Source organism: Balaenoptera ricei, chromosome 3 (genome assembly GCF_028023285.1).
Source record: "Balaenoptera ricei isolate mBalRic1 chromosome 3, mBalRic1.hap2, whole genome shotgun sequence".
Lineage (NCBI taxonomy): Eukaryota > Metazoa > Chordata > Mammalia > Artiodactyla > Balaenopteridae > Balaenoptera > Balaenoptera ricei.
The window spans coordinates 49592356-49613757 of NC_082641.1; the positions used below are offsets into that span (position 1 = coordinate 49592356).

Genomic DNA, 21402 nt, shown 5'->3' on the forward strand with positions numbered 1-21402 from the left:
GTGTGCCACAGCTACTGAGCCTACGCTCTAGAGCCCATGAGCCACAACTACTGAGCCCATGTGCCACAACTACTGAAGCCCGCGTGCCTAGAGCCCATGCTGTACAACAGGGGAAGCCACCACAATGAGAAGCCCATGCGCTGCAGCGAAGAGTAGCCCCCGCTCTCCGCAACTAGAGAAAGCCCGCCCGTGCACAGCAATGAAGACCCAATGCAGCCATAAAATAAATAGATAGATAGATAGATAGATTTAAAAAAAAAAAAAAAGGGTGGCCCTAGCATCAACATCCTTTTAACAGTACCCATCTGATTTGAATGTGCAGTTAGCATTGAGACCCACGGCATTATTTGATAGCTTTTTTTTAGGTGAATAAAATAAAGTCTTGGTAAATAAATAATAGGACCAAAAACTTGCTGCCCTATCTATGCAGTGTTGAAGTCTTTGAAAGTCTAATGAAACCTTTTAGTAAAAACCGACAGTGTGCATTTCATAGTATTTTGATGTTTCAGTTTAACAATGGGCTGTAAGTTGTCTAAAACTAGTATTTTGTTATTTACCCCTGACATCCAGAGATGAAATGTATTACATGATTTTGGCAGGATAGCATGATGATTAAAAAACACACACTTTAATGAAATTACTTAATCCTTCTTTGCTTCACTTTCCTCATCTGTGAAACCAGAATAGCAATAATAATGATGTCATAGGGTTGTTGTGAAGATTAAATGGATTAATACATATAAGGTCCTTAGAACAGTGCCTGGCTCGTTTTCATTCCTGAATATTTTGGGGCAGTGGCGGGATACTCATATTAAAAAAACTTGAATATTGATGGCACTAGTGGTAGTTTATCAGAAGATAATTTTAGTTTTTCGTCATTTTTTCCCTTTTTTTCATTTAGTTTTATATTATTGTATGTCTACCTACTTATGTTTAATTAAAGGAAGCTGAGGCCATGTTAGGACGAAGGGGAAGGAGGAGAAGTGCTTAAACATCCCCCCACCCCGCCTCAGTGGATCTTGCCCAGGATGGCAGCGGTTTTGGGGGTGTGTGGGGGGGAGTGACTGGGCGGTGCCAGTGCAGGAGACGATGCCATTTCCAGTTACAACGCAGGGATCACCACAGACACAGCCGCCACAGAAGCACTGTGGCATTACCTCTCCCATCAACTTAGCAGCCCCCAAGGAGACTGACTCCCTGCTTACACAGAAACTGAGACTCTGAAGCCCTCTGGTGTTTCTGAAGAGGAAGAGGAACTTTCTTTTTGAAGAGGAAGAGGACTTTAATTTTGGGAAAATTAAATAACCTGGTAAAAGAGTGGATATGAGAAATCAGTGAAAGCAAGACTCTTCCACAATCTGTAATTGAAAAGGTTGGTGGAAAAAGTTTTACATTTGGATCTTGTAGATTAGGAGTATATACAGAAGGTGCCGATATTGATGTGTTGTGTGTTGCACCAAGACATGTTGATCGAAGTGACTTTTTCACCTCATTCTATGATAAGTTGAAATTACAGGAAGAAGTAAAAGATTTAAGAGCTGTTGAAGAGGCATTTGTACCAGTTATCAAACTGTGTTTTGATGGGATAGAGATTGATATTTTGTTTGCAAGATTAGCACTGCAGACTATTCCAGAAGACTTGGACTTAAGAGATGACAGTCTGCTTAAAAATTTAGATATAAGATGCACAGGAAGTCTTAACGGTTGCAGGGTAACTGATGAAATTTTACATCTAGTACCAAACATTGACAACTTCAGGTTAACCCTGAGAGCTATCAAACTGGGGGCCAAACGCCACAACATCTATTCCAATATATTAGGTTTCCTCGGTGGTGTTTCCTGGGCTATGCTAGTAGCAAGAACTTGCCAGCTTTATCCAAATGCAGTAGCATCAACTCTTGTACATAAATTTTTCTTGGTATTTTCTCAATGGGAATGGCCAAATCCAGTCCTATTGAAACAGCCTGAAGAATGCAATCTTAATTTGCCGGTATGGGACCCAAGGGTAAACCCCAGTGATAGGTACCATCTTATGCCTATAATTACACTACCATACCCACAACAGAACTCCATGTACAATGTGTCCGTTTCAACATGGACGGTCATGGTTGAGGAATTTAAACAAGGTCTTGCTATCACAGATGAAATTTTGCTGAGTAAGGCAGAGTGGTCCAAACTTTTTGAAGCTCCAACTTCTTTCAAAAGAACAAGCATTATATTGTACTTTAGGAAGTGCACCAACTGAAAAACAATGCCTAAAATGGGTGGGCTTGGTGGAATCAAAAATCCGAATCCTGGTTGGAAGTTTGGAGAATGAATTTATTACACTGGCTCATGTGAATCCCCAGACATTTCCAGCACCCAAAGAAAATCCTGACAAGAATTTTGCACAATGTGGGTGATTGGGTTATTGTTTAAAAAAACAGAAAACTCTGAAAATCTCAGTGTTGGTCTCACCTACGATATTCAGTCTTTATAGGCAAGCAATAAACAGCAAGATGTTTGAGGTGGACATGAAAATTGCTGCAGTGCATGTAAGAAGAAAGCAACTCCATCAACTACTGCCTAATCATGTGCTTCAGAAAAAGAAAAAGTGTTCAACAAAAGGTGTCAGGTTGACACCTCTGAATGGCAGCAGCCTCGACTTGTCTATGGACAGTGATAACAGCACATCTCTGCCTTCACCTACCAGTGCTGTGAAGGCCAGTCCATTGAACAGTTCCGGCAGTTCTCAGGGCAGCAACAGTCCTGCTCCAGCTGTAACAGCAGCATCTGGGACCAGCATACAGGCTACTGAAGTTTCTGTGCCACAGGTAAATACCAGTGAAAGCTCAGGGGGTACATCGAGTGAAAGCATTCCTCAGACTGCCACACAACCAGCCATTTCATCACCACCAAAGCCTACGGTCTCCAGAGTTGTTTCTTCAACACGTCTGGTAAACCCACCACCAAGACCTTCAGGAAATGCAGCAACAAAGACACCTAATCCTATAGTAGGAGTCAAGAGGACATTCTCACCTCATAAAGAAGAGAGTCCCAAGAAAACCAAAACAGAAGAGGATGAGACAAGTGAAGATGCTGTTTTGCTTTGAGTGGACATGATAAAACAGAAACAAAGGAACAACTTGATACAGAGACAAGTACAACTCAATCAGAAACCATTCAGAGTGGGCTTCCCTGGTGGCACAGTGGTTAAGAATCTGCCTGCCAATGCAGGGGGCACCGGTTCGAGCCCTGGTCCGGGAAGATCCCACATGCGCAGAGCAACTAAGCCCGTGTGCCACAACTACTGAGCCTGTGCGCTAGAGCCCGCGAGCCACAACTACTGAAGCCTGTGCGCCTAGAGCCCATGTTCCGCAACAAGAGAAGCCACCGCAATGAGAAGCCCACGCACCGCAGTGAAGAGTAGCCCCCGCTCACTGCAGCTAGAGAAAGCCTGTAAACAGCAACAAAGACCCAACGCAGCCAAAAATAAAAAATAAATAAATTTATTAAAAAAAAAAAAAAAAAGGAAACCATTCAGACAGTGGCTTCTCTGTTGGCCTCTCAGAAAACATCCAGTACAGACCTTTCTGATATCCCTGCTCTCCCTGCAAATCCTATTCCTGTTATCAGGAATTCAGTAAAACTGAGATTGAATTGGTAAAAACAACCTCAGGGGTCCATAAACAATATCTGCCAACTCAACCTGTTGTCTTCAAATGCTAAAAAAGGAGAATGGAGGGTACAAGACCAGACATGACTGAAAATGGATTTAGGTTTTTTTTTGTGACCTCCCTTACTGGGCTAATCAGCACTTGATCAGAAGTCCAGTTTAGTATGTGAAGCCAGGAGTACTGTGATTATTGTGTTAGCAACAGTTGCATTAACTATTTCAAAAAATTACTGCCTTTAAAAAAAAAAGCAAAAAACCTCAAGCTGTATTTGTATTCATAATTGACATCTGGACTGGGTTTATGTTTGCTGCATTGTTTGGAAAATTTGCAGTACAAGCTGGCATAAGAATTCCTTATTCTGATTATGCACTTTTATGTATTTTCTTTTTATTAGAAAGTAGAACTAATTTTAGATTTTCAGCTTGATAGATTTTCATTTTTTCCTGAAGAATTTCCTTTACCATTAGTTTTCAAATTGGATGCCATTGTGCAGTGGTGTACTGTTGTACTTCAGAGAAAGGATAAGGATACATCTAGTTCAGTCCCTATGAGGTAGCTGTAACCTTTAAAAATGAAATGTCAACTCTAGGGTATATATTTGACATTGAAAGAATAATTAGGAGATACTTCATTTTGATGGGGTCATGATTAAGAAATGCTCTATTGGTTTTATTTATAGAATTGTTTAGAGTGCATACAAATCAGTGATCAGCCAGCGAATATTTTTCTTTGAGCTTGTTAAAGCTCCACATTCTTTTGCCTTCAGTATCTTGTCTTTGAAACAAAGGTTTTGCTCCCTCCCTGTTCTTTTTCTTTTCCCCTTTTTGCTTGTATGCATAAGGTAGGACTTCTTTCATAAAAAACAAAATGCCAGTATTTTCTTAAGCCATGATGTGAAACCAGTGACCACATGGCACAGAACACTAGATTTTGGTCCCATGGCTGAAATTTTAGGGTGACTGAAAATAATGCCTGTGAAACATGATATCTGTCTTGGATGGCCATTTGATCTCTAAATATGAGGAATTTTGTACACTCCACAGAACTCCTGTCTATAGTAAAGTTGATTTTCAATTTGAAACATGTGGGCAAAAAGGCATTTTCTCCAAGAATTTTAAACAAATTTTTATTTTTAAATGGTTGACTAAAATTTGTTAGTAAATTTTACATGTAGAAACATTTAAAAATCATTTCTAGCAAGCACTTGACATCTAGTCAGCTCGCTACTCCTTTTTTCATTTTGTTTTATCCTATCAATAAATAATTCCACATAAGTAAGCAGCAGAGCATTCATCTTTACAGAATATGAGGGATGCCAGATGTTAAGCTTAGTTATTCTTTCTTAATCTGGACAAAGCAAACCTAACAGATTTTTCTGGTGAGCATGTTTATGAATCCTCCATTGTGCTCCGTTCTAGCACACGTGCATTTTTCATGTTAAACTGCAATTACTTAAACTCTTCCCCATCCTTCTAAATTAATTTTCCAAAGTTGGAGTGTAGTCTTTTCCCCCTTAGACTATGCATTAATTGCGGTTTTCTTTTCACCATACTTTGTAATGTCTAGTATACAGTACTTCTACGTCCCACATCTTTGCTCTGCACAGTCACCTTGCCCTTCCTCCTACCACCTAAGAAGAAAAGATGGTCAGACTAACAGGTGAAGTCTACAAGGTGTCTGTGTGTTCTGTGTAGCTTCAGAGTTAGATTGAAATTGCCAGGTACAGATTTAGTCTTGTCATTTTGTTTACACATTGGGGAAAAAGAATTCAGTTTATTAAACATTTCATGTAACTGCACCCAAGTTTTGCCAAGCTGGGAACTTGGACCTTTTCTGTGTAGTGACATTTTAATTCTAGTTTTCATAACTTGGAGATCAGACTGTTGCTTTCGCATAATGTACGTAGTGTCTCCTGACTGGAGTTTGCTTTGTTTTATAGTATCTGTACTCCTTGTATTTTTCAAGAGCTATTTTGTGAGCAGATGATGTATTTCTCCATTGAAACCACAATAAAAAAAAAAAAACAGCAAAAAAATAGATAAATAAAAATAAAGGAAGCTGATTATGATAGATGTATATATGAGGAGTAAAGAGAGAAAGTAAAATGAACATTTTCTCTTTTATAGAATCGACGGACTGTGGCTTCTATTAAGAATGATCCTCCTCCAAGAGATAATAGAGGTAAAAATTTACCTATTAATTTTGCCTATTGCCCTGACAAGGTAAATCAAAAGTAAATATTACCCTTGACATTATTATTCATTTAAACTTTGCATGGCTAATTTTAAGATTGATATCATCTTGATTTCCCAACACAATAATGTCAGTGGTATAAAGAAAATGATTTATAAAGGTATGTGATGAATGTGAAACTCCATGATTCATGCCATTTTGAGGTGTCTTATTTACCCAATAATTTTTCAGATTTGAGGAGAGTATTATGAGAAAGAAACGAATGGGGAAGTAGTCGGTTAATTGATTTCACAAGGGTAAATTTAATCATTGTGACATTTTTACATTATTTTCTGGCTAACAAACTTTCAAAAAGTGTCATGGGTAACTTTGAAGACAAGTCAAACAGGTATCAATTGCAGTTAATTTCAGGTCTCTCATATGTTTTCAGCTAGGTGATATAAAGCACAATTAATTTCTTTTCTACTGTTCAGAATGGTCAGCAGTTCAGAATGGTCCTTTCTCATAGGGATGTTTCGTCTGTATGTATGGATGGTGAGGCAGGACAGGTGTAGGTATTAGAGGAAAGATTGGAGGTAGAGGGAAAGCCCTGCACTTTCAGCACTATTCTTTGAGTCTTGTGAAAATTTATATTTCTTTGTAAAATGTGATATTTATATTTAACTTAATATTGCTTTTTCCACTTTTGTAACATCCACAGTGGGAAATTCTCTGTTGATGATTTGCATATTTGACAAGCAAAGAGTGGGATTTAGAACAAAAGGAGGGTTGAAGGACTTTTACGTTTTTACTTGCTGTATTTCTGAATTGTGTAAGTTTTTCAAAATGAGAATGTGTATAAAATCTGTATTTTGCACACTTACTTTTTAAAAATTATTATTTAAAATCAAGCTTGGCTTTGGTTTTTATAAATTATTCAGATTGAGTTTTGTTTATTGAACAGAATTGATTATTACGTATATTTTAAAATTTTGTTTCACTTTCAGTGGTTGGTTCTGCACGTGCGCGGCCTAGTCAACTTCCTGAACAGTCTTCCTCTGCACAACAGAATGGTAGTGTTTCAGATATATCTCCAGTTCAAGCTGCAAAAAAGGAATTTGGACCCCCTTGTATGTAAATCATGTATCAAGGATTCAGTCATTTTAGGCATACATGTATTTTCTCTTGGTCAACTTTATAAGTCCCCAAATTGCAAACTTAATTGCAGATTTTATTTTTACCATTGTGGAAAATTTTTTTTGTTGTTAGTCTAGTCTGTTAATTGGGTTTTTAAATGTATGTTTTGGAGGAAACAATTTATAAATATAAAACTATAACAATGTTTCAGTTGCTTTGAATTTAAAATTATGGCCAGATAATTTTGACAGATGTTATAAAAGAAATTCTTATGCTTCTTGATCCTTTCCAATTCAAAGATCTTTGATTCTAAACCAAGAGATGACATGTATCAGTATGTCAGAGTCATTTTTCATGACTCTTATTTGTATATTGTCCTGTTCCTAGCTTTGTTAAAGCAGCTCATAAGTAAAGTTCACATATTTGTCATAGGCATGTTTTGTCACTGTGTACCTTTTTTTGGTGTGTGTGGTAAAATTTCATACATAAAATTTTTGTGTATAAGTATGGTACTCTAAAAAGAAAACTAGGCTTCTACAGCTCATCTGTTTCTTCCAGCACGTAGAAAATCTAATTGTGTGAAAGAAGTAGAGAAATTGCAAGAAAAACGGGAAAAAAGGAGACTACAACAGCAAGAACTTAGAGAAAAAAGAGCCCAGGTTTGTAACAGAAACATATTTTGTTTATGCACCAACAAAAGATTAGACTGTGTCAGTGAAAGTGATTGGCTTATGAAAAAATAATTGAGGCATTCATTTAAAGATTTCAATATAGTTCCTTAAATTGATATTGAGGAATAATATAAACTCTTGGGGAAATAAGTTATCATAACAGATTTTTTACTACATGAACCTTTCAAGTTTTAGTGCGTACGTGTTAGTCCTAAAGCTTGTTCCTTTTTGAATAGTAAGCCATTGTGTTACAGAATTCTAATGGATGTATAACATCGAGAATAATAGGATTTTGGCTTTTTAAAAAGGACTAAAAATACATTCAGAAAAACATCAAGTTAAGGTATATGGTTATACTATCCATTTTATTGTTTTTCCATGGTTAATAAGTTCAGCATATCACAATGAAAGGGTGGAAATTCGTTGTGTGTTGATTTATACTAGATGTTGAGAGTATCTCTGATGTGCCCCTCTTCTCACATTTCCTTTAGATAGTAGCAAAACTTTACTAGCAATGGAAAAGTTGCATAGAAGACTGGTCTTTTATCTCTCTACAGGTCTTCACATATTAGAAATTCTGCTATTGTACAAATAATTCCTGCATTGTGCTTGTATTGTATCTATTATATTCTCAGAACTTGTTTCCTGTAATAAAATATCAGGATTGTTTCCTTATTTAGGAGTATGTTCAAATGCCCTTAATCATAAAGATGTTGTGTTGTGGAATTGTGGAATCAGTATAATATTCAGCCTGAATAAATCAACTTATATCTGAAAGTGACCTGAGAATGACCAGTTGGGTTTTGAAATGAATAATGCTTGTATCTACTGATACTTAGTACAGATGCCACCTGGTGTTTCCTGTGGGTACTTCATAATATTTTTACATCTCTTTGTGACCTCTTCTTTACATTCTGCTTCTCAGTTGACATAGTTGGTGTTATTTCCCAAAAGGTTAATTGAAAGTATGTTACATTAACAGTTTTGAAATTTCGTTGTACTCAAAGCAAGTCTGCATATAGTATATGGGGAAAAGAACCTGACCTAAAATGTTTAATAATTTATACTCATAGCTAGGAGAGGCTGTTAACCGTTGCTATTTGTATCTTAATCTGAATTTTCTCAGTTTTGAAGCAAAAAAGTAAATTGTAGTTAGCATGCAGTAATTTGAATTTTAAAGATTTAAAAAATTATCTTGGCTTTGGATTCCTTTAAATTCTATGTCCTATTGATTTGGGGCTGTATTATACCATGCCTTAGTTTTTTTTAGAGAGTCAGTAATAATAGGAAGTGAACATAGATGAATCCATAGTTCTACTTTGCTGAAACACTGAATTAGGAATTGGGAAGAAGAATCTGATTAAATGTATTTTTCTAAGAATTTCAGCTTTTCTAGAGTTCTTTATTGATGTTTAGGATGAGCACTGTTTTTGTTTTGCTCAATTTTCTAGGATAATTAAGGTATACGTATAACATATTTGAAATAGGTCAAAGGTGGCTTTAATAAGGAGTATTTGGTTTGGAGTTAACAGAATGCATGTTGACTAACAGAATTGTGTTTTTAATATGAAAGTGATTCCTAGGCATACTATTAATCTTGAACTCTGAAACTATATCACATCTCAGGTTTGAGTTTGGGCTTGGCTGTTACAAATGACAAAACCTATTTAATTTTAATTTTCAAACCATATATAACATAAACGCAACAAATACTACAGTATTGTAATTATAATAAATGATGAATTCTCTGTCTTCTTACAGGATGTTGATGCTACAAACCCAAATTATGAAATTATGTGTATGATCAGAGACTTTAGAGGAAGTTTGGATTATAGACCATTAACAACAGCAGATCCTGTAAGATTCTTTGTAAACAGTTGCTCTGGAACTTTTTATGCTGTAAATAAAAACATGTTTGATACCCCCTAAGTTAATACTGGATTTAGCTCTGTAATTTTTTCTCTCTTTATGGGTACTCCTTCTCCATATTTTGAGAAGATCAAGAAACCATTGGGAATTCCCTGGTGGTCCAGTGGTTAGGACTCTGAGCTCTTACTGCCAAAGGCTCGGGTTCAGTCGCTGGTCTGGGAACTAAGATCCCACAAGCCACATGATGCATCCGAAGAAAGAAAGAAAGAAACCACCCACACTTACCCTTATTTTCTCATTATTTCCCATAATTTGATATGTTAGACATGCTTCTCACAAAGATAATCCACTTCAAAGCAAAGCCTCTGTGTCCTTGGTAGGACAGAGCAACAGTCAAGGATGATGTCAGAAGACCCAGTTTCCTTTCTGACCGTCACTTATAATTTTATCTCAATCCCAAGGTTGTTTCCTCTTGGCTTGGGCTGTAGATCCCACCATCATTCCAACTTACTACTAATTAATTTGTTATTTTTAAATAATTGTTACTCTGGCTTTTAACAATAAGTGATGGTTGTTGAGGACTGCTGTAAACCAGAAATCTAGTGCTTGAAGAATGTTCTGCTGTCTTATGCAACTCCTTTCCTATTGAAGAATGGGAATTTGTTGGACAGGGAATACTTTTGTGAGTAATTTGTATTTATGAAAAATAATCCATCTGATTATTAATAATAATTAATAATCCTAGTGTATACAGAATACATTATAGATTGTAATGCCTGTGTTAAGGCAGGTGTACTACATACGATTTAATAGAGTAGTTCATAACATTTGCATCTCATATATTTTACTCCTTGCTACCCTTTCATTTGTTTAACCTACATCTGAGCTCATACTTTACGACAGTGACTGGAAAACTTTTTCTGAAAAGGGCCTGATATTTTTGGCTTTGAACCATATGGTCTTTGTTACAACTACTCAATTCTGCCTTTGTAGTATGAAAAGCAGCCATAGACAATACATAAATGAATAGGTATGGCTGTTTCAGTAAAACTTTACAAAAGTGGGTAATGGCTTGGATTAGGCTTTCAGGCTGTACTTTGCCAATTCCTGCTTTATATTAAATATCATAAGAAGGCAAGTATTGGGAACATTAGTTTTATGAAAAAATATTAATGTCTAAGAATTGGCATATTATAAAATTATTCAAATTATTTTGGCCAGTAATCTTCTGAGAACTGTGTTTCTTGTCTACAGCTAGTTATCTTTGCCAACAATTTTCCCTATAATCTATCTGAAAATATGCCACTTGGTAGGAAATTTTACTTTTGTTGTATACAGCACATCTTGAAGTGAATAAGGTAGCTTATTAACATGAACCTATTGCTACTAAGAGTGGTAGTGTCCTCTACAAAGTTATTTCCTAGTGGTTTACCAAATGACAAAATAAGCGAGTTTCCATTATAAGAATTTTTGAAATAATTGTGTCTGATGACTATTAAAATTTCTGCAAGCTAATTTGTTTTTTAAGCTTACTTATCCTATTTATGCTATGCATAAATTTCTAAAACCGTGGGAGGAAATATTGCATAATTAACTTTTCAGTGTTTTATATACCACTGATAATCACTGGAAAAAAATATTTTATTTCTAGATTGATGAACATAGGATATGTGTTTGTGTAAGAAAACGACCACTCAATAAAAAAGGTATGCTTATTGAGCTCTAATCAAGGATTGATTTTTGACCTGTTTGCAATTTATTTTGTTAATAGCAGAAATCAAATTGGTTTGGAAGAGTTAAACGTAAATCATTTCATTTGTACATAACCATTATGCAGATTTCTATGGTTAGGTCCGTTGATGTGTTACTGCTCTAAGAATCTTTGCCATTCCTGGCTTTACAGAAATCTTGATTTTTCTTTTTTTTGTTTTACTTTGTTGTTGAAATATTCTGTTTACTTGAATGGCGTATTTATGGGATATTTATATTTACAGGACTTACTGCTTTTATCGAAATTCTTACTACTTAAAATAATTTTTGTGCATTAATTCAAATACTGTGAAAATTACTGGGCACTGATTTTCATTTATTCTTTTAGAAACTCAAATGAAAGATCTTGATGTAATCACAATCCCTAGTAAAGATGTTGTGATGGTACATGAACCAAAACAAAAAGTAGATTTAACAAGGTACCTAGAAAACCAAACATTTCGTTTTGATTATGCCTTTGATGACTCTGCTCCTAATGAAATGGTTTACAGGTAGGTAAATTTGTTTTAAATCAGAATTTTGTTCTTATACTGTGTGTTCACCACCACCACTGAAACTTACGTTGATCTTGGCATATCTCTCCAGAGGTGTAGTATCCTTTTCTTTCCCCCTGAGTTTAAACAAATAAGAATATTTAATAAACACGATAATGAATTTTAACACTTGTTTTCTTTAATGCTCCCCAAATCAGTTTTCATTAATGATTAACTTATAAACTATATAACACACCATATGTATGGATAAGAAATTTCTAGAAAACATTTTCTGTACCTCTAGAGATGGGATGTGGCTATTTTTTGCTTTTTGATCTCTGCAGTAGTGAAGAAATTTGAAATAACTGTTACACATCAGTCACTTATTTGTCTAAATCTTTATTTAGCACGTATGGCCACTTAAGGAAAAAAAAGTTCTGTAAATCTACTTGCATTTCCCTAGTTTTATCATCTCTAAGCTTTGGAATAGTTTTAGTACATGAAATTCTTGTATGTTCACATGTTCAACTTACAAACAACTCAAACTTACATGTATTATGCATTGATATCCCACATTTCTATCCAAATTTAGATTTTTATACATAGTTTGTAAACATTTACTTCTCATTATTTAACAGGTCAGCTTTAGCAGCATTGTTGTTTCAGTCTATATTAAATTGTCTCGGCAGTTACTTGAATGCTATGTTTCATTGCCCTTTTATTTTATAAATTTGACTGGAAAACAGAAAGTTAAAGGGTTAATAAGAATCCTAAGAATTGAAGATGTTATAAATGAGATAAGACCAACTCCACTGGTCTTAAGCCAGTAAACTGGGAGTTCAGCTGTAAAGAAAGAGGACAAAACTAAAGAACATGTGAATGCTAGATAGAGGTATTGTGAAAAATTTGTTTTAAAAGGGAATTATAATTATAAATTGTGTATTTTTTACCTTTTTGAGAACTGAGTCCTGTCCTCCCCCCTCACTCCCTTCTCTGCTTCCACTCCTGACTCATAAAATATGTCTGTCTGACTTTTATAATCATTTTCAAGAAATCACTATAAATAAAAGTATGTTTCTGTGTATGTGCTAGATTTAGTAAACATTTTGTGTTTCACCCTGTATTTATGCTTCTTAATTTTACCAATATTGATTCTCTCCCCTTTCTCTTATCCTTAACTTTTATGGATTGAGAAGTTAGGCTTTTTTTTTTTGTCTGATCACTCTTCAGACTCATTTCCAGTTCTTTCTGATTAGAACTTTTTTCTGCTCCTTTTGTTCTGTACTTTCTACAGTTGTGCCTTTAAAAAAAAAAAATCAATAGAGCTGTATAAAGTGTTCTACATATATTCTTTTGAAGCCTGTGCAAAAAGTAGATTTGTTTTCTATCATGCTTTTAGGGCTCTGCTCAATGAAGTATTTTTTTGTCCCTCCCTACCTTTTCATTTTAACTCCAGCAATGATTATACCCATACATAATATTTGGGCATCCTTTTCCTGAATCAAGACTATCAACTCAGAATTCATTGTCTTATAAGCATAATTTATATTTACTTACTCACATTCAAGGAAATTTTACCACTTTTATACTTGTTTAGATAATGTTTTTGTACTTTTTTTCCCCTCTAGCTTTTCTGTATTGAGATTACCACTCTTCATTCTGTTTCTCTTGAAACCTTTGATACTTTTTTTGGGTTGGGTTGGGGTTTTTAGTTTTGGTTTTAGTTTTCAGATCTGTCCTACTTGTCTGGCTGCTATTACCATATTTTGTTGTTATTTTTTAAAACTTTCCTACTGTCTTCTATATATTATGTCTTTAGCTCAGTTACTATCAGATTTTTTTTCCCTGTCCATTATTATTGTGGCCATTGTCTATTTCGGAATTATTGCTTGAAAATATGCTTTAAAGAGCTTTAAGCAATTCTAGGACATGGATATTTAAAATTTTAAATCAGTGGGGTCAGTTGTGGCCTCGCAGTTGATCCCACTGATTTGTTAAAAATCTTGTTGTAAGATTTGCTTATAATAACACTTGATATTAGTTTTATTGCTTATTTGTTTAATTTAAATATTAACTGTATGTTCTGACTGGTGCATTTTATTTTTAAGGTTTACAGCTAGACCACTAGTGGAAACTATATTTGAAAGGGGAATGGCTACATGCTTTGCTTATGGGCAGACTGGAAGTGGAAAGACTCATGTAAGTAATTCATTACAGTTACATCCTGGTATGAAGCCAGTTTATTTTCCTTATATCTTAATTCTAAGACCTAAATTCTATTTTCTTTTTAACATATAGACAATGGGAGGTGACTTTTCAGGAAAGAACCAAGACTGTTCTAAAGGAATTTATGCATTAGCAGGTAACTCCCCTTTTTGCATATCATACATAATATTCTTCTTGAATATTATTCAGGTGGCTTGGAAATAAGATTTGGGAGTATTGTTCAGAACTTTAAGTAAGGGTAACTAATGCTATACTTACTATATATTGTGTCAGTTTTAGATTAGTGGACTGTTTTGAAAAGAACTGTGCTTTGGGGGCAAAAATCTTGATTATGTTTGTGTTGTAATCTGGCACATTGTTGGAGCTTAGTGTTTGTTGTTGAATAACTGCTTTGTGAAAAGTTTCCATTTGGTATGATTATGAAAGTAACCTTATTATGACCGCCTATAATTTTATGCTATTTATAAAGATAAGTAGTAGCATTCTCTTCTTGGATATGAAGGAGAGTGGCCTCTAAACTTTAAATGTAGAAAAACTATTACTACTTTTTTTTTTGGAAAATTAATATCCACTTTAATCTTCATTTTTATTATTGATACTATCATTCTAGGTAAACATTAGTTGATTTGAATTGCTTTTTTAAAACAGAAAATTTGAATTGCTTTTTAAAAACAATATTTGTTGCATCTTAATAAATTTTCTCCATATGAAATTATTGACAGCTCGAGATGTTTTTTTAATGCTAAAGAAGCCAAACTATAAGAAGTTAGAACTTCAAGTGTATGCAACCTTTTTTGAAATTTATAGTGGTAAGGTAAGTGGAAACTTAAAAAAAAATTTTGTTTTTTAGTTCTTTAAATTATGGTTAAAAAATGCATAACATAAAATTTACCATTCTAACCATTTTTAAGTGTAGAAGTTCAGCAACATTCACACTGTTGGGCAGTCATTGCCACCACATAATTGTTATATGTATTTGGAATATTTTGTTAAAGTTCTGTGTATGAGATTTTTAAAAATTCCCTTTGAAACTCTTTAACTTCAGTATCGATCATTATTATTCTAATAACATTATTACTAGAATTCTCTGAAATAATTTTCAGACTCTGAATGACTCATTTTTATAGAACTATTCTTTTTTTATTTTTAAAGCTAGCTTTCTTTCTTTTTTTTTTTTAGGTTTTTGACTTGCTAAACAGGAAAACAAAATTAAGAGTGCTCGAAGATGGAAAACAGCAGGTTCAAGTGGTGGGATTACAGGAACGGGAGGTCAAATGTGTTGAAGATGTACTGAAACTCATTGACATAGGCAACAGTTGCAGGTAGCTCTCATTTTAATTAAGAAAGCGGAACAGTTTCATGATCAGTTTTATATACTTTGCATATAACAAAAGCAAAGCAAGGATGTTATTCAACGCATTTTGGACATAAAAATCATTATTCATAAAAACTTTTGAAGTATGCCAGATTAAATTGTAGTAATCTGGTTATGTTTGTGTTGTTAATTCAGAATGTCTCTTTTGTATTTAAATAATAAAAACTGAATAGTTTTTTCTTTTTTTTAATGAAAATATTGTGGTTTGCACATATAAATTGAACTTTTTACATATCAGAATGTTCTTAATTACATTGTAGAACATCCGGTCAAACATCTGCAAATGCACATTCATCTCGGAGCCATGCAGTGTTTCAGATTATTCTTAGAAGGAAAGGAAAACTACATGGCAAATTTTCTCTCATCGATTTGGCTGGAAATGAAAGAGGAGCTGATACTTCCAGTGCAGACAGGCAAACTAGGCTTGAAGGTGCTGAAATTAATAAAAGCCTTTTAGCACTCAAGGTAAATAAAGTGCATTTAATTGTGAAAAGTCTTTTACTTTTGACTTCATTTTTGTTTACTCAGTTACAAAATTATAGTATTTGTTTTTTCTAATAAGTAAGAGAGGTTATCAAAATTTAGTTGCTTATGTTTGCAGTTATAGATTTATATTGTACCCAGAAATTTTCTTTGCACACATTATTTATTCTTTTTAAGGTAGATAAAGATCTGTTAGTTAGCAGGCCAATTCCTACGCTGCTTAGGGAGATTCCAGAGGGCCTTACTCATTAATCAGTCTTTTTTCTTGAAGGAGGGCAAGAAACCACAAAACTGAGCTAAGAAAGTTTCTCAGAAAAATGTGGAATGGCTTTCAAAAAGTTAGGCCACTATTATATATCTTCCTTGACTAGCAAAGCAAAGAAAGCATTCTGTTTTTTTCTTTTGTAGTACCACTTTAAAAGTTTAACTTTTTACAGTTATCCTACTGCCTGTTACTTCTAAACACTAATCATAGTCTCCAGAAGAATCTTTTGGAATTAATAAAGTAGTCTTTTGGATTGGGTTTTTTTTGTTTTCCAAATTTCATTTTCTTGAATTAGGATTTATGGGAACATTTCTACTATGCTGTAAACCTCTTAATAGAATTTTCAGAGCTGATTAGATCTTAAATGTTAGGGTTATGGTAAGAGATGTTTTAAATATGTTCATTAAGATTACTCTTTATAAGAAGTAAAATCTGTGAAATTTGCTTTCTTAATTTTCAGGAGTGCATCAGAGCCTTAGGTAGAAATAAACCTCATACTCCTTTCCGAGCAAGTAAACTCACTCAGGTGTTAAGAGATTCATTCATAGGTGAAAACTCTCGTACCTGCATGGTAAGTTTGTTTGTTTGTTTGTTTTGTTTTAATCTTAAATGAATAATTATGTAGTATATATGGAAAAATTTTAAAAAATATTAATGACAGTCATTTAAAGTCTATTGTGAGAGATATAGTGATACTTGAAAATGTGGTCCCTGCCAGTCTGATAGGATTATATTGTAGTTATAATGCATTCTACTAATTCCAACATCTGAGTCTTCTTGAGATTGGTTTTCATTGATTTCTGTTTTCCTTGCATATTGGTCACATTTTTCTATTTCTTCATATATCTAGAATTTTGGATTATATAATTTTCATTATGAATGAATATTTTATGGACACTCTGGATTCTGTTATGTTCTTCTAAAGATTATTGATTTTGTTATTGTTGTTGTTATTTTAGCTGGAAGTTAACTTAGCTGAACTCCAAACTCTTGCCCCCCCAGCTGTGGGCATCAACTGACCTTGAAATCTCTGTTTAGCTCTTTTAGACTTAGCTATGTTTCTTGCAGTCAACCTTGTGTGTACTCTTAGTTCAGGGGTCAGCCAGAGATTTGGGTAGTGTAAATATATATGTAGAATATGAGTTTCTTCCTCTGTGGTTATTTCTCTTCTGGGACAAACTTCACTTCGCAGCTGCTATGGTGCCTACCTCCAAACTCCATCCTTTAGTTTAACCAGTGAAACTCCAGATTTCTATTGAAGTTTTAGTTGTCCTGTGTGACAGCAGCAGAGTTTGCCCTTAGGCAAAAAAAGTTATCAAAAGTAGGGGCGGACAGTCACTCAATGTTACTCCCTTCTTCTAGGTGTTGACCTCCATTTTCTGCCTGATATTTGATCATTTTGTGGTGCCGTCAGAGTTGTTTATATTTTAACTGGAGTTTATAATTATTCTTTGATTATGGGTATGAGATAGTGAATTATCTTGGAGCTAAGGTATCATTAATAACTCTTTTTTTAGATGACCATATTAAAATTAGACCTGACTGAGCCATATGTCAGTATTGTCATCATTTATAACATTTTCTTTACCTTTGCATTTTTCCCCCATAGATTGCCACAATCTCTCCAGGCATGGCATCCTGTGAAAATACTCTCAATACATTAAGATATGCAAATAGGTATGAAAAATGGTTATTTATTTTGAAGTTTGAAGGGAATAGAACAATATATGGTTTGATTTAATATCTGATAGGGTAAATCTTACTGCACTGTTCTTTACATTTTCAAAAAAAATTTGCATGTTATTCATTGAAATGATGTCTAGAATCATTTTGTCATATTCTAAAAATAATTGGAAATGTGTTGTGTAATTTGGGAAGACATATTTTTAGTAGAATAGGTCTTATAATCATAGAACATGATTATATTTTTCCATTAACCAAGTTATATTTCATAATATTTTACTATATTTAAATCATGAAAATTCTTATTATTATATTAAGACTCAAAAGTAAGTGAGTATCAGGAGCCAGTCCGTATTTCTTAAATTGTTTTGCATATGCTGAAAATTATTTCTGATAATCTTAAATATTATACATGGGGAAGCTAGGGTTTAAGTAGTGATAGCACAGTTCTTTCTGGTGTTCTGTATGGGTTACATTTTATTATTTACGGCAATAGTGTTACAAACTTTAATAGACCACTGCATTATTACAAATGAGAGGACAAAAAGCGTTACACACTATTAAAGCAATTTATTCCTTATAGTCACAAAATGCCCTTGGAATTTTGGATTGTAATAGGCCTGTTTATATTTGTTCCAGAGATTTGTTCCCATTGCTCTTGTTTTGAATGACTATATACATAGTTTTAAATTTGTATTATCACATACTGCATTTGTGATTTTTAACCTAGAGATAAAATTCCTCTTTGTATTCCATTTCTAGTGTGGAGAATCTCTTAATTTTGCTAAACATGAGTATTTGTACTATTTTTTTGTTTTAATCACTATGGAAATTTTATTTTTAATCTTTCATTAAAGTATGAAATACATACGCATACAGAAAAGTACCCAAAACACAAGTGAATAATTTAACGAATATTTACAAAGTGAAAATTCCTGTCATCAGACCAGGAAATAAAACATTTCCAGTCCCCCAGAAAATTCCCCATGTGTCTCTTTCTGATCACGAATCCTGAATAGCATGCCTAAATCCATTAATTTCTACCCCAAGGTAGCCATTGTCCTGACTTTTGTGGAATACATTTCTCAATTTTCTTTCTCTGTTTTTAAAAATAGTTTTACTACCTATGAATGTATCCCTGAACAATATAGGTAGCTATATTTGAACTTCACATAAATGAGATCATACGCTTTGTTCTTTTGTATTTTGCTTTTGCTTCAACTAAAGAGATTTTTAAAAATCATCAATAAAAACTGTTGGAAAGTATAAAATTATTGACCTTTCGTAAAGATATTAAAAATAATATCTTTTAAAAATAATTGAACTTTATTTTTAAATTTAATACCCTTTAAACTTTGAATTATAAGATTCTAGCTATGAACCTTTATAGTACTTTTAATCATTCTTTGTAGTGAACATTTTTGGTATTTTGGGGTTTTTTTCATTAATTTAAAATGCTTCTTGTTTCAGAATTGTTCATGGGAGAGATGAGGAACAGCTTAGTGTAATAAAATGATTGCCATGTTGTAGAATTAAAACCCTCCATGTCTTCAGACTTCTGGCTGCAAAGGAATCCCCCTAATGTGAAAATGCTGTATCTGGTTATTCCTCTAGTTCATTTAGGTCCAAGTAAAATATTTTAATTTATTATCATGTAATGTGATTCATTTGCAACCATTACTAACCATCTAGGACAAATAATTCTGTCTTTTATTTCCATATCTCTAGGAATAAAGATTTTCAACCTCATGTGATAGCTCATTTGAGGAATATAATTCCTGCATATAGAATAGTTTAGGTTGGGCAAGAGAGCTTTGAATAGAGGAAAAATGTGTGCTTAGGGGCTAATAGGTATCTAAATTAGGAGATTCTGAAAGAATAAGTAATGGGGTTGGGAGTAAAAAGAGTTATTAAGTCAGTATTAGAAATTTAGGTTTGTCAGCACGTGTGTAAATAAGCTTTCCAAAAGGATAAAGGCAAAGGAATCTGGTATTGAACCTTTGAGAGTAGATATTACCAATAGGTCAAAGAAGGATTCTAAGTAAAAGAAATTATTAGTTTGATCTATATGACTATTTTTGATGTATAACAATAGTAATTTCATTTAGTTTAACCTAAGAGAAGTAATGAGAAAAACAGAGAATATGGTTAGTATACTGAAGTGTTTAAACATAAGGTTTGTACTCACAGCTAGGTTTGAACCTCAGTTATGCCACATTCTCATTGAATGAACTTGGGTAAGACACTTTATTGCTCTGAACCTATTTCTCATCTGTAAAGTGGTGATAATATCACAATATTGTCATAATGATTAAATAATATAATGTCTAAAAAATATTAATCATAATATCTGATATATAGGAAGTAATTAATAAATATTGCCTACTGTTATGAAATGGGATTGGCCTAAAGAGGACATAGGGAGTCACAAAAATTGGGTCATAAAAGCCATGATTTAGTTAAATATAACTGTTAGAGACATTAGCAAAAGCAATTTAAATTCCATTGCTAAAGGATTTTTTTCACCATGGTTCGTCACCTGAATCACCAAACACAGAAAATTATCTGAGTGACTGTTTTCTCAGTTTGTTCAAGGATTGCTTTATAGCTAATACCATTCTAGGTGCATAGGAAAGAAGTTAATTCATTATAAGCGGTGTATGCCATTAGGACTTAATTCTCTTGTGTCCTGTTTGAAAAGACTGCAAGCGTGTTGAGGACTCATTAATGCTAATAAAATATTCATGGTATTGACTACACAAGGAAATTAGACATGAGTGGTCATGTAGCTAAATACAGGGCATTTCAAATTTAGGTGATGGACTCGTTAAACTTCTAGAAAGATCATGAGAAAAGGAAGGACTATGGAGTAGGGAGTCAATAGAACAGAGGGGTTCAAAAGCCTCTTCACATTGATTATTTTTAAGATTGTGTAAATACATTGTCATAACAACGTTGACCCTTTTCTAAACAAATTAAACTGAGTACTAAATGCAAACTTGAAATGTGCATTGCTGTCTTTACAAGAGCATTTTCTTTTAATTTGTTGCTGTTTTGGTGCTGCAGAGTAAAGGAGTTTGGAATTAGTCCATCAGACATTCCCTTCTCACAGGGTAGTGGCAGTCGCCCTGATCTCTCTCCTTCTTATGAGTATGACGACTTTTCTCCTTCAATTACCAGGTCTACTTCATTCTATACATAAGATGTTTATTTTAATAGTTTCTTTTGGATTGTGCTATGTATAAATGTTTTATAGCATTTACTTTCATAGCATATACTTCTTCTGTCCTGAGCCATTTTATTTTTCATTTTCATTTTGTTTGGCAGGTGGTGGTTATACTGCATGATCTTCATTTTTATGTACTTTATTAATTTGCTTTAAAATGTTGATTTAGAATTCAGGCTTCCTTTTCCCCTCATATTTTTAAGGATGATGTCATCTTTGCATATTTACCATTGAAGGATAAACTGTCTTATTTAAAATGAAAAGTTTACATTCTTTCTGTCTGCAAGGAAATCACAAGGCTCCTCTTGACTTAAAAAGTGTACCCTCTCCCAAATATGTAAATTGAAGTTTAAGGGGTAAACTTTTTTTAATGATAGAACTTTACAGCTTATAATC

At 33.7% G+C, this 21402-nt stretch overlaps 1 protein-coding gene and 1 pseudogene across 2 annotated transcripts in view; both read left to right on the plus strand.

Annotated features, from left to right (window-relative positions):
- KIF2A (kinesin family member 2A) overlaps positions 1-21402 on the plus strand; it is a 70949-nt gene that overhangs the window by 34769 nt on the left and 14778 nt on the right. The window contains exons 4-16 of one of the 2 annotated variants that reach the window (XM_059916444.1): positions 5783-5837; positions 6836-6958; positions 7524-7624; positions 9398-9493; positions 11157-11211; positions 11604-11766; positions 13857-13947; positions 14047-14110; positions 14697-14788; positions 15154-15296; positions 15610-15814; positions 16558-16668; positions 17707-17774. In XM_059916444.1, coding sequence (XP_059772427.1) covers positions 5783-5837; positions 6836-6958; positions 7524-7624; positions 9398-9493; positions 11157-11211; positions 11604-11766; positions 13857-13947; positions 14047-14110; positions 14697-14788; positions 15154-15296; positions 15610-15814; positions 16558-16668; positions 17707-17774 — 1367 coding nt within the window. The remainder of the gene's footprint in view (positions 1-5782; positions 5838-6835; positions 6959-7523; positions 7625-9397; positions 9494-11156; positions 11212-11603; positions 11767-13856; positions 13948-14046; positions 14111-14696; positions 14789-15153; positions 15297-15609; positions 15815-16557; positions 16669-17706; positions 17775-21402) is intronic. The other variant, XM_059916445.1, reaches the window with a different exon arrangement.
- LOC132363628 (poly(A) polymerase alpha-like) lies at positions 1090-3846 on the plus strand (annotated as a pseudogene).